Genomic DNA, 14,477 nt, shown 5'->3' with positions numbered 1-14,477 from the left:
AAACCGCCATAAAAAAAGCCAGACTACGGTTTGCAACTGCACATGGAGACAAATATCGTACTTTTTGGAGTCAACTCATTTAATAAATTCTTTCTATTGGAAGGATTTAATCATTTGCAATTATGTCTACCTATGTTAAAAGGTAAAAAGTTTATGTTTCTGTCTCCACATGATATGGTAAATATCTACATTTAAATCGTATTAATATTAAATCTGCATATATTTCCGTTAATTATCATATATTCCCGTTAATTCCCACAAAGTTTCCACCCTGAATATTCCCCAAAATGTGCAATCCTAGCTACCAGCCTCAGAAAATGGCTGAATAGGAATGCATCTCCGTATATCTGAGAAGTATCAGAAAGGAGGATGCAGGGGGGAGAGATGGAATAGTAAAACCCCTTTTCTGTGTCGCTATTGTCTAGTGTCACTGCTATGCCTCCATTCTCTCTGTCTCCATTCTCTACAGCACGTCCCATTAGAAATGACTTGAATTGGGTTGAGAAAGGCCACTTAAATTCTAGTAAGCCTGGTGCCGGCACAGAAATTGTCTCTATTGTGGATTGCTCTCCCCCAAGATACAAGGAGAATAGCTACTTGTTTTTTGTAAAAGGTTGGACTCATCTCTCCCTGACAAATTTGTATTTTGTATATTTCTCAAATACTCAATCATTCCCAGACAGAACATATTCGGCAGCACTAGAAACCAATGTAATATGTGAAAGTTTCATTCCAGACAAAGTTTCTATGCTGGTGAATAATTGAATGCATTATTCCACTAAGTGTTAAATACCAACCGTGACTTAATCACCATTATTTCTGTCATGTTTCCAGTCCTGGTGTAGCATTCATTATATCCACTGATGGTTTCTGTTGTTAAAGGTCACCCCTGACGTTGCCTGACAAGCTAATATAGCTCTATGGAGCGCTCAGAGCAGTGTACCAGAGTAATAAAGGTCCACATTCTTCACAAAGGGGAAGGGTTAACGTCCGTCAGTCTAGCACTGAATGACTGCATGAGAAACAGCCCCTGCAACAATACAGTGTACTTACTGTGTGTTCACACAGCATAGCGATCCAATGATCTGGATGCCTCTCAATCTTCCCCATCCACCGTTTTGAAACAATCAGCCCCAACTCTCCCACACCAGTCCTCGCCATATCATTTGCATTTTTTTATTTATCCTTGTCACACAATCAATCAATCCTTCAAAGTGGAATTAGCATAATTAGGCATGTCATTCCTTTTAATCTTCAGTCTTCATTAAGGGACTTCAGATATGACAGTTCCAATTAGGTCCCATTGTTTCCATGATCCATCAGTGAGTGTTGTAGCTAAGCATTTTCCTTTTTTTCACATCTAAGTGTTTTCCTGTTATTGTCATCTTCCCTGCTATAACTAGTGGTTCATGATAGATTATGTTTTTCCTCCGACACAACAGTGTGCTGAACTCTCACCCTCTCACCCTCCCTCACCCCCTCCCCTCCTCCCTCCCTCCCTCCCTCACCCAGGCAGTCTGGGGTCTCATGTAATTTACTTAAGAAGTGAACTGTCTTTTCTTCTAAATATAGAGCAGCACGTTGTTCTCTCTCAATCAGCATTCACCTACAGATCATGACTGTATCTCAGAACACTACAGTGTGTTTGTTCTCCAGAATGGCCATGCAGAAATATCTAGATTCATAATCGTTAATGTGCCTTATAACCAGAGGTTAGCCAGTGATCAAAGAATGGTCATATCTACAGCAAAGAGCTTCAAGTTTCATGGGCTTCAAATCTAAGGGTTTTGTGGTCTCCATGTCAACGGGTCCACATTCTCAGAACGTTGTGGTGTGTTTTCTTTCACTTCTTTTGATTAAATGGATTTCAGCCTGAGGGTATGTGGATGCCTCAGTGGACAAGGAGCTTGTGTGTGTGTGTGTGTGTGTGTGTACTCATCCACCTCTTAGAGACTCAGCTCCCCTGACAAGTGATAAAATAATAATGAGAACATTTGTTGCTTCTGAGTAGGGAGTCAGAGTGGGAGAGGGAGTGAGAAAAGTAGAGGGGGTAGGGGAAAGCAGAGAGAGGGATATGGGAGAGAGAGAGAGGCAAAGAAAGAGAGAAAGATGGGGGATAGATTTTGACGTAGACTCTACTCTGTATGATTTCCTTGAAATGCAAAGAAACTTCAAGGAAGATAGGGAAAATGGTGAAAAGTATGATGGAGCAAAAATAAGGAAGGGTTTTGGTGATGGGGGTGAACAGAGTGAGGTCTGCTTTAAGAGACGTGACAGCAGGTCGAGATAGAGAATGTGAAGGATAGCTGTCTGAAGGTGCTTTGACAAACTCTCTCTCTCTGAACATTGTTTAGATCCTGAGGGAAAGAGATTAATGTGGATGTCTTGAGGACAGACGGTGTGCCTGGACCAAAGCCCTTAGGGTCCAGTAGATAGATGCCCCAGGGGTGTGAGGAGGGGTGAAAGGGTTCCTAATTGCAGTCAGTCAATTGCAGGGTTTGACTAGAGAGAACTGGTCAGATCCTGTGAACCCAATACGGTGTCAGTCCAGTCCTATGGGTTTTAGCTGAGGCTGTGCTCACATCTCAAGGTAGACAGTGTGAAGTGTTTTATTATTGGGTTTACAAGCGCTTATTCAGTTTAGAGTTTAGATTGTAGGCCTTGGACTGGGAGTACATAGTTAGCTGTTCACAATGTTAGCTGTTTACAATGTTGGTTGTTCATAATGTTAGCTGTTCACTACCCAGTATTCCCCATAACTTTGGAGGTTCATGAGCCACCCATACCGTGTGTGTGTGTGTGTGTGTGTGTGTGTGTGGCAACCAAAGAGTCTCATGGACTGGAGCCTGCATTGAGAGAAGATGTAGCACCTTGCTGTGTGACCAGACTTGCAGGCATAACTCAGTCTGACTTTGAAGTCTGAACCATATAGGTTACTGTCCCACTGGGCACACCACATCATTTCAATATGAAATTTGGGTAACATTTGGTGGAAATGTGGGTAATATTTTGTCTAGACATTAATCAATGGGATGTCAACCTTTATTCACCCACTCAAAAAGACATCCGGTGATTTGTTGAATTTCGGATGTGTTAGCACTATGCTATGAACCATCTAAAAGCACAACCAAATTACAATGGAAAAATAATATCAGATTTTTGGTTTAGTTGTCATCTAAATGTGTTATCACTTCACTTTCAATCATTTTTTATATTTTATTTCACCTTTATTTAACCAGGTAGGATAGTTGAGAACAAGTTCTCATTTGCAACTGCGACCTGGCCAAGATAAAGCAAAGCAGTGTGACACAGACAACAACACAGAGTTACACATGGAGTAAACAATAAACAAGCCAATAACACAAACAACTCAATGACACAGTAGAGAAAAGAAAGTCTATATACAGTGTGTGCAAAAGGCATGAGGAGGTAGGCAATAAATAGGCCATAGGAGTGAATAATTACAATTTAGCAGATTAACACTGGTGTGATAAATGAGCAGATGATGATGTGCAAGTAGAGATACTGGTGTGCAAAAGAGCAGAAAAGTAAATGAAATAAAAACAGTATGGGGATGAGGTAGGTAGATTGGGTGGGCTATTTACAAATGGACTTCACACTGTCTACAGCTGCAGTGATCGGTTAGCTGCTCAAATAGTTCACGTTTAAAATATCCAACTTCAGCGATTTTTGCAATTCGTTCCAGTCACTGGCAGCAGAGAACTGGAAGGAAAGGTGGTCAAATGAGGTGTTGGCTTTGGGGATGATCAGTGAGATATACCTGCTGGAACATGTGCTACGGGTGGGTGTTATCGTGACCAGTGAACTGAGATAAGGCGGAGCTTTACCTAGCATAGACTTATAGATGACCTGAAGCCAGTGGGTCTGGCGATGAATATGTAGCGAGGGCCAGCCGACTAGAGCATACAGGTCACAGTGGTGGGTGGTATACGGTGATTTGGTAACAAAACGGATGGCACTGTGACAGACTGCATCCAGTTTGCTGAGTAGAGTGTTGGAAGCTATTTTGTAGATGAAGTCGAGGATCGGTAGGATAGTCAGTTTTACTAGGGTAAGTTTGGCGGTGTGAGTGAAGGAGGCTTTGTTGCGAAATAGAAAGCCGATTCTAGATTTGATTTTGGATTGGAGATGTTTAATATGAGTCTGGAAGGAGAGTTTATAGTCTAGCCAGACACCTAGGTATAAAAGCAGGAGATGTATATTTTGTGCCAAAGACTTAGTCTGGCTTCCAGTTTGTCTAAAAATGTATAATTGATATGTTGGATTCATGTCTCCATTTCAACCAAAAGTATAAGTTAAGGAATAGGACTAAATCAAATCAAACCGTTATATGGTCAATTCATTATCCAACATATCAATTATTCATTTGTAGACAAAGTGGAATTAAAGCCAGATTTAGCCCTAGTTCAAACACCACTCTAAAACGTCCCTTTCTCACTGGAAGAGCGGGGATCGAGTGCCGTGCGCCTCGTCGGACTTCTGATAATAGTTCAGCAGCCTCTGCCACTCTTTCGGCGCAGTGCGGGTGAAGCACGACTCTGTTTCATGTGGCGCACCAGAGCAGTTCTTCCAATGTCGGAAGACATGGCAATACATACATATGTTAATTGCATGCAAATAAAGGAAGCTTCGCTACCACCACGGAGTCACAATCAGGGTCTCAGAATCGCAGGTGGAGGACTTCTGTGAGAGGTCGCTGTTATGCCTGAATTCGACCCAAAACCGACAAAAGATGTCGCTGCAGTGTTGAGCTGAGAAACCAATCCGTACGTCAAGCGAAGTTTATAACCGTGCCAGCCCGCTCTTAATTTCTACTCACTTCAACTCGTCATAAATTCGGCGCCTGGACGGTGCGTAAATCAGTGGCACAGATGGAACTATCCAAGCTGAAGATACCTCTCCTTCAAACGTTGATATCTGGTTGCAATGACAACCAAACATAATTCAATATCCAGTTTGTCTACACATGAATAATGTATATGTTGGATTTACATCTCCGTCTCAACCAAAGATAAAGCATAAAACTGGTCAATCTGGTCAAACTTTAAATGCACTTTAAATTATGTTTGATTTGATTTAGTGCTATGCTTTAACTTTTGGTTGAGTTGGAGATGTGAATCCAACATATTAATGATTAACTTGAAGATTACATTTGAAACCAACCAAAGCTTGAAACCATAAGTCTATACTGTATGAATGGTCTATTTGTAGTTGAACCGCGGGTTGAATTGAAACAGCTGTTGATGACTTGCAAATGCTATCTAGGAATAAATAGTATAATATTGATGATATGACTTATAAAGTATGGTTAAATTTGATTTGTTCTGTTTAAACCTGCTCGTTGGACTGACTTTGATAACAACAGTGCATATATTTAGTTATTTAGAGATTCAATAATCCTTCTCGTGATAGCACATTGGTAGTAGTCAGTGACAAATATCAAAACTAGCAGAGCTTGGGTAAAACTCTGGATGGGAGACCAGTAGGAGTTTATTGGATGGGCGACCAGTAGGAGCCCAGACTATTGTTTAGTTGTTGTTTTTTGATAGTGGATATAACATCGAAGATCTGACATTGTTTTAAAGGTACAAATTCAACATATTTTATACAAGGTTTGTCTATGTTGAAAGTGGTTTACAGTTATGACATAATCCTTCGGTTGAAATTCCATCTTCAAAACATGTTTACGTTGGTTACTTTTTTCAAATCCAATGTATTTTGCAGGTAGATCCACGTCACAATACATTTACAAATGACATTGAAACAACGTCGATTAAACCAGTTTCTGCCCAGTGGGATAATATGTCTCTACTCAACCTTGACTTTATTTGACTGCATGGATTTTGTAGCGAGATGGCCTCTATGGATCATACTCTCCGTGGATTATCTCCACTTTATCGTCAGACAAGAAATTCACAAATTCATTTTGATAAAAGTCAAGGCATGAGTGCACAACATTTAATAGTCTCGAGTACTTGTTCACCTGTGCATTAAAACAGACTACTCTTTCTTACAGCCAACAATATTAGATTTTACACAGTTATTTACGTGCGTAACTGTGCAAATGGTGAATAGTTTAGACTTGTCTATAAACCATTAATATGTAACCTTGTAAAATATTATTATAATTATAATAGACTAAACATTATCGTTATTATTATAATCACTGTTATTACTATCTTATATTATTGTTGTTGTTGTTACTGTTATTGGTACTACAGTACAGTATAACATGCACAAGATCCTCGATCACATTTAAATGTAATTCATTTGTTTAATTTATACTGCATATTTATGCTGCTTTGTGCGATAGGCCTATGCCATACATGAATGAATCGAATCTACTGCAACAGGTAGCCTAGATACATTATGTACAATAGATATCAATGAAGAGATACGACAACGTCACGTTTATTCGTAGCATGCTGCACTTTTCATTCAAGTTTCATCGTGGTACAAAAATCATGCAGCATCAGGTGCTTTCAAAAAGTGCAAAAACAGTAGGTTCAAATACCACCTTGTACGGTAGGCTACAGACCAAGCCGCGTGCATGCTTGGAACTGAACAAGAAAACACTATCTGAAGCAGTGATGGGGTTTGTTAAACATGCAAGATCCCAGCACCTTGAGTGTTTGCCCGACATGCTACTAAGAAACGGGACCAAGAAAAATATATTTTCAGAGAATTCCCACATCCAAAACATCCACAGCCTACTGTCAGAACTGGAAAGGGGGAAAAAAAACATAACATCTGCATGCGTAAAGTTGCTGACGAGTTAGTTGTGTTACTTGAACAATTATGAAATATCGACTTTTGCAAATAGAATTTGAGGTAACAACGTGTAAACACTTATATCACGAGTCCATTACTTTGTTCAAGTTGACAGTCAAAAACAAAACCATATCCAACAGCCAATGCGTAAACAACGATGCATTCCTTGTCCTCCTTGAACTTTTGATGTGAGGAATTGTCCGCGCTTGACTGCAATTGCAGTCTTTATTGGCAAACATATTTCGTAAGGAAATCAAACGCATTGCATATCAGCGTGCCACCCAAAAGACAGCGTGGTGAGGCTATGGGTCCGTGGCGCGCTGCTTACACACCATTCTCCATCCCGGCGCCAGAGACTAGCTGAGTCCTATCATCCCCGGCGCCTCTATGTCTTTGGAAGGTCTCCGGTCCTTCACCATAAAGTTAATCATACTCTCTGATTTGATCATGAGGTTGCAGCCGAGGAAAAAGATACCAAACATGACGGTGAGCGACAGTACGCACAGAACGGCGATCTGTACGACGCGACTGATGAAGAGTTTCCGCTCGTCCGGAGGTAGCGCCAGCGAGCCGCCGTCACTGGTTGCCACGTCGGTGGTGTTGCAGCAGTTCGCCAGAGTACCAGCGAGGATTTGGCTCCTGTTGAATAGTACGCCCTGGGCTTGGTCGAAGAAGGAGCTGTTCATGTCTCCGTGGATGTCAATCTGACAGCGCTTGGCAGATATGGGCGCACGCGGTTCCACAGACACACACTCACGGCAAAAAACTGGCTCGCAGTTTCAATTTGCGTCATGTGACTGGGAAAACAAACCAAAGTAAAAACCAAATGAGAAATGTATAACCTTCTTTTAAATTCGATAATAGCAGCACGGCCAAAAGCTGATATGTAGGTGCGTGTCAGCGGAGAGAAACTATCCCAACCCTAACCAGATGCCCTATTCAGCATCATACTTGCGAGTCAAAGTAATAAACTGAACATAACTTCTACGTAGCTCGAACCTCTCAAGCGGGTCCCCTTGGACATCTCGAAGGAGGTGTAAATCTGTACGTAAGACTGCCCTGCATGCGCACATGTGCCCGCTTTCATGCCAAGTCTCTCGTGCATTTTAAAGAGATGATGAGTTCCGCTCTCCATGAGGGGAGGTGGGCGGGCGTGCGGGTGCGGAGAGTAGACAATTGAACGATTTATGCAACCCTCATCGACTGTCAGTGACAGGCAGTTATATGGAGTGTTATTATTACAATATGTAATCAAAGGCATAAGGAATGGTTATGGTCTGTCACCACCACTTAAGAACTCCCATTAGATGATTTCTGATGGATGTAGAATGTGGCAATGCTTTGTAACCTTAATTACGGTAGATGAATGTATCAATCTCTACAACACTTTGCTCACTCTGCATTTCTTCCCGAAGTGCCAACATTCTCATATCCACTGCATAATAAAACGGGAGGCATAACAACAAAGGAGGGTTCTGAAAAGAAACCCGAGGTACTGTACAGTTCAGTTCTGCACTCATCCTCCAAATGCCACCGTGACAGTACAACCTTGAGCACAGTCATAGAGAGACACATTTCTCCATCTCTCAACTTGATTTGAGAGATGGAGAAATGTAATCAAGTTGATCAATCTGGGCAAACTTTTCAGCAGAGAAGTCTATTTCCACTCCTCCTCTCTCTCCATACTTTCCCCGTGTGTGTAGACCGCCAGTGCTATTTTCGCTGAGATTAACTTGCTGGGTAGCAGCCTCTCTCGGTTTTATTAACATGCCTTATTCAAATATCAGTTTCTCTCTCAAGTCAACAGTCAAGCTATTTCAGCCAACCCCCTGACGAAAAGTAAGATCTCTGCAGCACTATACGGCACTGTACTATTCGTACTGTAGCCTATACCTGTCAACCTATACCTGTCAACGAGATGCGCAGGTTTATATGCTCTGACAAATTGAAAGCAACCATAATCACCATCATCTACATGCAGATTGAAGATTGGGTATGAGAGCTTATTGCCTTTGCCTCCTATGGACTCAACCTTATCAACCATGCCTTTTGTATTGAAAACCGTATATGTGCCCTAGTGATAGGCTATATGATTGGCTATAGTAGTTACTGAAAGAGTATCCAAGGCTCACATTATGCATATCTTCAGTGGTTTGTAAGGACTTTTTCCCTTCCCAATTTGGCTTTCGGTGTTGAGCTCGTGTCAAGATAGAGGACCTCACAAGGAGCCTTAATGTTATGGCTGCAATCCCGTTAACGGGATAATTGTCATCAACAACTGCTGAATTGCATTGCGCCACATTCAATGAATATTACAAAAAATATTTATATTCATGAAATCACAAGTGCAATATAGGAAAACACAGTCTAGCCTATTGTTAATCCACCTGTAGTGTCAGATTTTGAAAATATGCTTTACAGCGAAAGCAATCCAAGCGTTTGTAAGTTTATCAATCAATGGACAAAACATTATGTACACTTAGCAAGTAGCTTGGTCACAAATCAGATAAGCAATCAAATTAATTGTTTACCTTTGATCTTCGGATGTTTTCACTCACGAGACTCCCAGTTGCACAATAAATGTTCCTTTTGTTCCATAAAGATTATTTTTATATGCAAAATACCTCCGTCTGTTTGGCGCGTTATGTTCAGAAATCCACAGGAAAGAGCGGTGACGACAACGCAGACAAATTCCAAATACTTTCCGTAATGTCAACAGAAACATGTCAAAGGTTTTTTTATAATCAATCCTCAGGTTGTTTTTAAAATATATAATCGATAATATATCAACCGCAAATGTCTTTAACAGTAGGAGAGGGAAAAACAATGGCTGTCCAAACTCTGTTGCTCGAGCAAAACTCATGCGACCACTTGAGGCGACGTTATCTTTCTGGCTCATTTTTCTAAATAAAAGCCTGAAACTGTCTGAAGACTGACACCTTGAGGAATCGATAGGAAAAGGAATCTGGTTGATATCCCTTTAAATGGAGCAAAGGGAGGCTATGGAACATGGCGTTTTCAAAATAGAAGCCACTTCCTGGTTTGATTTTCCTCAGGGTTTCGCCTGCAATATCAGTTCTGTTATACTCACAGACAATATTTGACTGTTTTGGAAACTTTAGAGTTTTCTATCCAATACTAATAATAACATGCATATATTAGCAACTGAGACTGAGGAGCTGGCCGTTTACAATGGGCACCTTTTCATCCAAGCTACTCAGTACTGCCCCTGAAGCCATAAGAAGTTAAAGAGGCAAATTGTAACTGCTCATATTCTTCCTCTCATGATGATCACCTGCTACAGTAATATTATTCTCCTGCTTCCATTACCATCTGTTATCTTTAGTACCATCAAGCCCTCTTTAATGGCTAAACGGGGAACTGTATTCTCATAGGTCCTTATCTCTGGCCTCAACAATGACTTTGAGTGTAGAGAACATTGACTTGGAACAGAAGTGATATCATTCTGAGTAATAAACAGTATTTCTCATCATAGACCAGACCACTACTATTATTCACATGGAACCTCCACGGTTCCGTATTTCTTATATTTGAACAGGAGTATTATAATAACCTTACTGTCATTTATGCTTGTCCTGTCCCTGGGCATTGTAGAGTAGGCTATTATATGAAGAAGCAATGGCACCAACGTTATGGGTGAGCAGGTGTAGGCTATGATGATGCTTTCAAAAAAAAATACTCCCTCAGATAATGTGAGAGAATATTAAAGCCCCCAGACCTAATATTCTGTTTATCTGCTCAACAAAGCCTTTGAAAGCCAATTGAGGATGCTCACGATATGTCTGGTTATAAGCGGCTTTAGGCTGCGAACTGACAAGCGTGTGTACAAACAACGATTAGCTGTTTACACATATTTAATTACACTTCTAGGGGGTCAATTACAGTTGATTTATCACTGTATAATAACTGGAGATCAAAACTAAGTGTTTTGGTGTCCACCAAGCTGGAATAATCCTATTAGCTTTTCTCTTTTCGATCAGGGACTTGTAAATGACAACAGTTGGTGCTATCAACTAATGCTGTGTAGATGTCATTCTGTTCATTCATTTAATAGTGTATTGTAATTATAGAAACAGACATGGATTTAAATGTCGATTTCCTTTGTAAATACAGCCTGCCTCCCCGTTAACGATAAAGCACACAGTCGTCTATTTATGAAACAATAAACTGCAGCCCACGCAAAGTTAAATACGGTTACAGTACAAAGTACAGCCAGGGAATTTCATTCCTGAATCAAAGTGAAGAGAAAGTTCTTGAATGAAAAGTCTGTTACTTTGGAACATTTTGATGTGAAGCTGCTTTACAAAAGACTCGTTCCCAACGTTTCAGCAGACTTTGAAGTCAATGAATGATATTTGTCTTTCATTTTTGCTGCATACAACCTGTTGGTTAAAACTGAGGCTTATATTGTGGAATACAGACGTTATAGTTTCGGAGAAGCAGCACGTTCTTTTTGGTCAATTATCGACATCATTAGTGACACTAGAGGCAATACAGAACTCAACACAGGTCACAGGTGGCATGAGCTCATTATTATTTCATATCATGACACACAGCATGTAGGCCTGTGTATAAAAATATAAATAGATATGGAAAGTACATATAGACATGTATGTGTGTCCAAAGACTTGTTCCTTAGCAACAGTAGACCTGTGAGCATAGAGATAGATGTCTGGTAAAGTTATTTTGGTTGAGAAGAGGGAGGGAGGGAAGAAGAGAGGGGGAGAGTGAGAGAGAGATGGGGTGCCTGGACGAAGGAGAAGGCAAAACGCTTCCACTTAGCACAGGGGAATTGGCAGCCTAGCAACACAAACTAAGTAAAGACATCCCCTAGCAACACGCAGGGGTTTAGCCCTTACCTCCCTCCTCCCCTTCCACCTCCACCCATGTCTTTAGAGGCCTTCACACACGGCATGGCAGCATCTGAACACAGCAGAGTAGAAGCCCACACCCTCCACCCCAACCCCTTCATCTCCACATCCCTTCTCCAGAGGTGCAGCTGGGGGCATACTTCTTAGGATGTTGATCAAGTTCAATTAGTCTAATAGATTACCTACAGCCAGGGCTTCATTAGATGAACAAAGTGTGTGTGTGCGACGGGCATGTTAGTGAGTGGAGGTCAAGATTCAATGAGAGAGTGAGGGGATTAACCAGCAGGAAACACACATAAACAGAGAGAAGGTTAGGGAGTATAGAAGAGAGAAAGAGAGACCGAGAGAGAAACAGAGAGAGCGAGGCCATGTCTGGGGTTGTGGGCACTGTCACCTGTGGGACAGTTAATCACATAGAGCTAAATGTAGTCATTAGTTCCCCTCTGACAGAGACTCCAGGTACACAGCAGCAGAGTGTTTCTGACCACTCCACTCAACAACCCCTTAACAGGCTGCATCCATTAGTCATTCAAGTTGTTTCAGGGAGATAATGGCTTCATTGCCTTAATTTGTTTTAGCGTTGTCCTGTGTGTGTGTGTGTGTGTGTGTGTGTGTGTGTGTGTGTGTGTGTGTGTGTGTGTGTGTGTATACATGTATGTGTGTGCGCACCCATTTGTTTGAGTGAGCGCATCTGTTTGTGTGTTTGAGGGCAGTGAATTTGAATTGCATTGCCTTAATTGAATTAACTTGCTTTTTCTGCCTCCTATCTCCAGGGAAAACGTCTCCCACACTTCCCTCATTGAAGATTCTCCTGGCCTAAACATATTGGCAGATCTACACATCCCTCATTAAACGTTCTAACTCTATTCCTCTCCTTCTTTCGCCCCCTCTTTCTCTCGCCCCCTCTTTCTCTCGCCCCCTCTTTCTCTCGCCCCCTCTTTCTCTCGCCCCCTCTTTCTCTCGCCCCCTGTTTCTCTCGCCCCCTGTTTCTCTCGCCCCCTGTTTCTCTCGCCCCCTCATTCTCTCGCCCCCTCTTTCTCTCGCCCCCTCTTTCTCTCGCCCCCTCTTTCTCTCGCCACCTCTCCCCCTTCCACCATATCTTATTCTCCGCTCTCCCTCCCCCTCTCTCTTTGTCTCCGGCTTTCTGTGTTACACAGCAGGCTATGAAACAACCCCATTGTGCCAAAGAGTGCTTTTAAAAAGAGCCCGTGGAAGAAAAATGCTCACCCTCTCTTTATCCCTCTATCCCTTTCTCCCCTCCGTCAAATGCCAGTTAAGAGTCTTTCTTTCCCTATAAGTTCTCGTTTGAGTTGCTCTTTACCTAGGGACACCTGTTGAGGAGAGGAGCAGTGCTCTCCGAGCCAGAGAGGCAGGGGGCCAGCGGGTCAGGAGGCACAGCGTCACAACACAAACAACATGTCCGCCATGAGAAGAGCTAGGCCACATCTCGTAAGGTAAACCCCAATGAGATATAGACTACCTGAGTTGCAACAAATCCCAGGTGGACCCCTCTTACATAATGAGGTGGTCTTCATTATATCAGACCCAGTGAAAAGGAAAGGGGTGACGTGGTGATGGTTGGTTATCCAAACACTGATATTGGCAGAGTGATTGCATTCTCAGACTCAGTGAAAAGCTTGACAATGTGCTCTATGGAGCATAGGCAGAGGTCAAGACCATCTCCTGCCCCCCCCCCCCCCCCCCCCCCCAATGATCCAGCTCAATGTCTTAATTGGGTGCCATCTGACCCCCTCTTTAGCTCTTTACCAGTACAATGTGAGCCATGGAGCATTATCCCCCACCCACAGCCAGGAGCAATCAGAGCCTAATGCAAGCACACTGCCTGCCTTCCTGGGTATTACAGCTTATCTATTTCTCTTTTTCTATCACCCCACCTCGCCGCAATTCCAGAACACTGGCTGGTGGCAGTAGCTTAGCAACCAGCGAGACAGAGAGAATAACGGTATAGAGGGAGAGGGACAGTGATTCAATAAATGGACAAGCTTAGAGGCAGAGAGAGAGGGAGAGACAGAGACATTGTCTGCCCCCCCCCCTCGTTGTTATCCCCCTCCTGCACTTTTAGAGGTACACAATTTCTCTCCTGCTCCATCACTCCACAATGGACAAGCCTGGGAGGGCCACTAAACAGGTCAGGTTCAGATAAAGGAAGAATGGATCAAACAGGACTACTGAATCCTTCTCTAAAGAAGAGATGGCAGATAATGGATGTAAATAGTCCAGCCTACATGCCCACATACACAACAAGCTAAATATGCTCAAAGCCCTGTAAAGCCTTATCTGAAAATTAAACAAAGATGCATACGACAACGTTTAAACACCTTTCTCTGCATTGTTATAACAGTGTATTGTTTTTGACAATACGTTTTGTATTTCTATACATTTTTTATTTCATGAGTCTTATTTTCATTTCATACATTTGTTTAGTTTATATATAAATGTATTCATTCATTTATTTCAGTTTTTTTTTTGTTGGGGGGGGGGGGGTATTGTCGAATAGACTTCAAAAGATTAGCAGGCAATTTGAATGTCTTGAATCACACATGCTTGCTACCATTATAGTGACAGACATATCTATGCCACTGACACGTGGAGAATATTCTTTAATATAATGCATATCCACACTCTCGTCTATATATTATGTCGTACAGTTACGTTTCTATACAGTAGCCTAAACGTGTATGTCAGAGCCTCTGAATCATAATCAGCATTGCATTTTGCAAGAATGAGGAAAAGCATTCTAATTGGTGATCCACTGGTTTGAGATCAGGCTAC

The 14,477-nt window shown here is 41.9% G+C and overlaps 1 protein-coding gene across 1 annotated transcript; it reads right to left on the bottom strand.

Moving 5' to 3' along the window:
* Positions 1-6,414: 6,414 nt before the first annotated feature.
* Positions 6,415-7,881, bottom strand: LOC109897588 (reprimo-like protein). The gene has a single exon (XM_020492101.2). It carries the CDS (start codon positions 7,476-7,478, stop codon positions 7,149-7,151), a length of 330 nt encoding a protein of 109 aa, XP_020347690.1. The 5' UTR covers positions 7,479-7,881; the 3' UTR covers positions 6,415-7,148.
* Between the last annotated feature and the right edge of the window lie 6,596 nt (positions 7,882-14,477).

This window comes from Oncorhynchus kisutch, linkage group LG10, assembly GCF_002021735.2.
Source record: "Oncorhynchus kisutch isolate 150728-3 linkage group LG10, Okis_V2, whole genome shotgun sequence".
Classification (NCBI taxonomy): Eukaryota; Metazoa; Chordata; class Actinopteri; order Salmoniformes; family Salmonidae; genus Oncorhynchus; species Oncorhynchus kisutch.
The sequence above is the reverse complement of the archived record's forward strand: the minus strand, read 5'-3'. Positions and strand labels throughout refer to the sequence as shown.

Excerpts from the sequence above, each read along its gene's own strand:
- LOC109897588 (XM_020492101.2), bottom strand. The coding sequence starts at position 7,478 with ATGAACAGCTCCTTCTTCGACCAAGCCCAGGGCGTACTATTCAACAGG.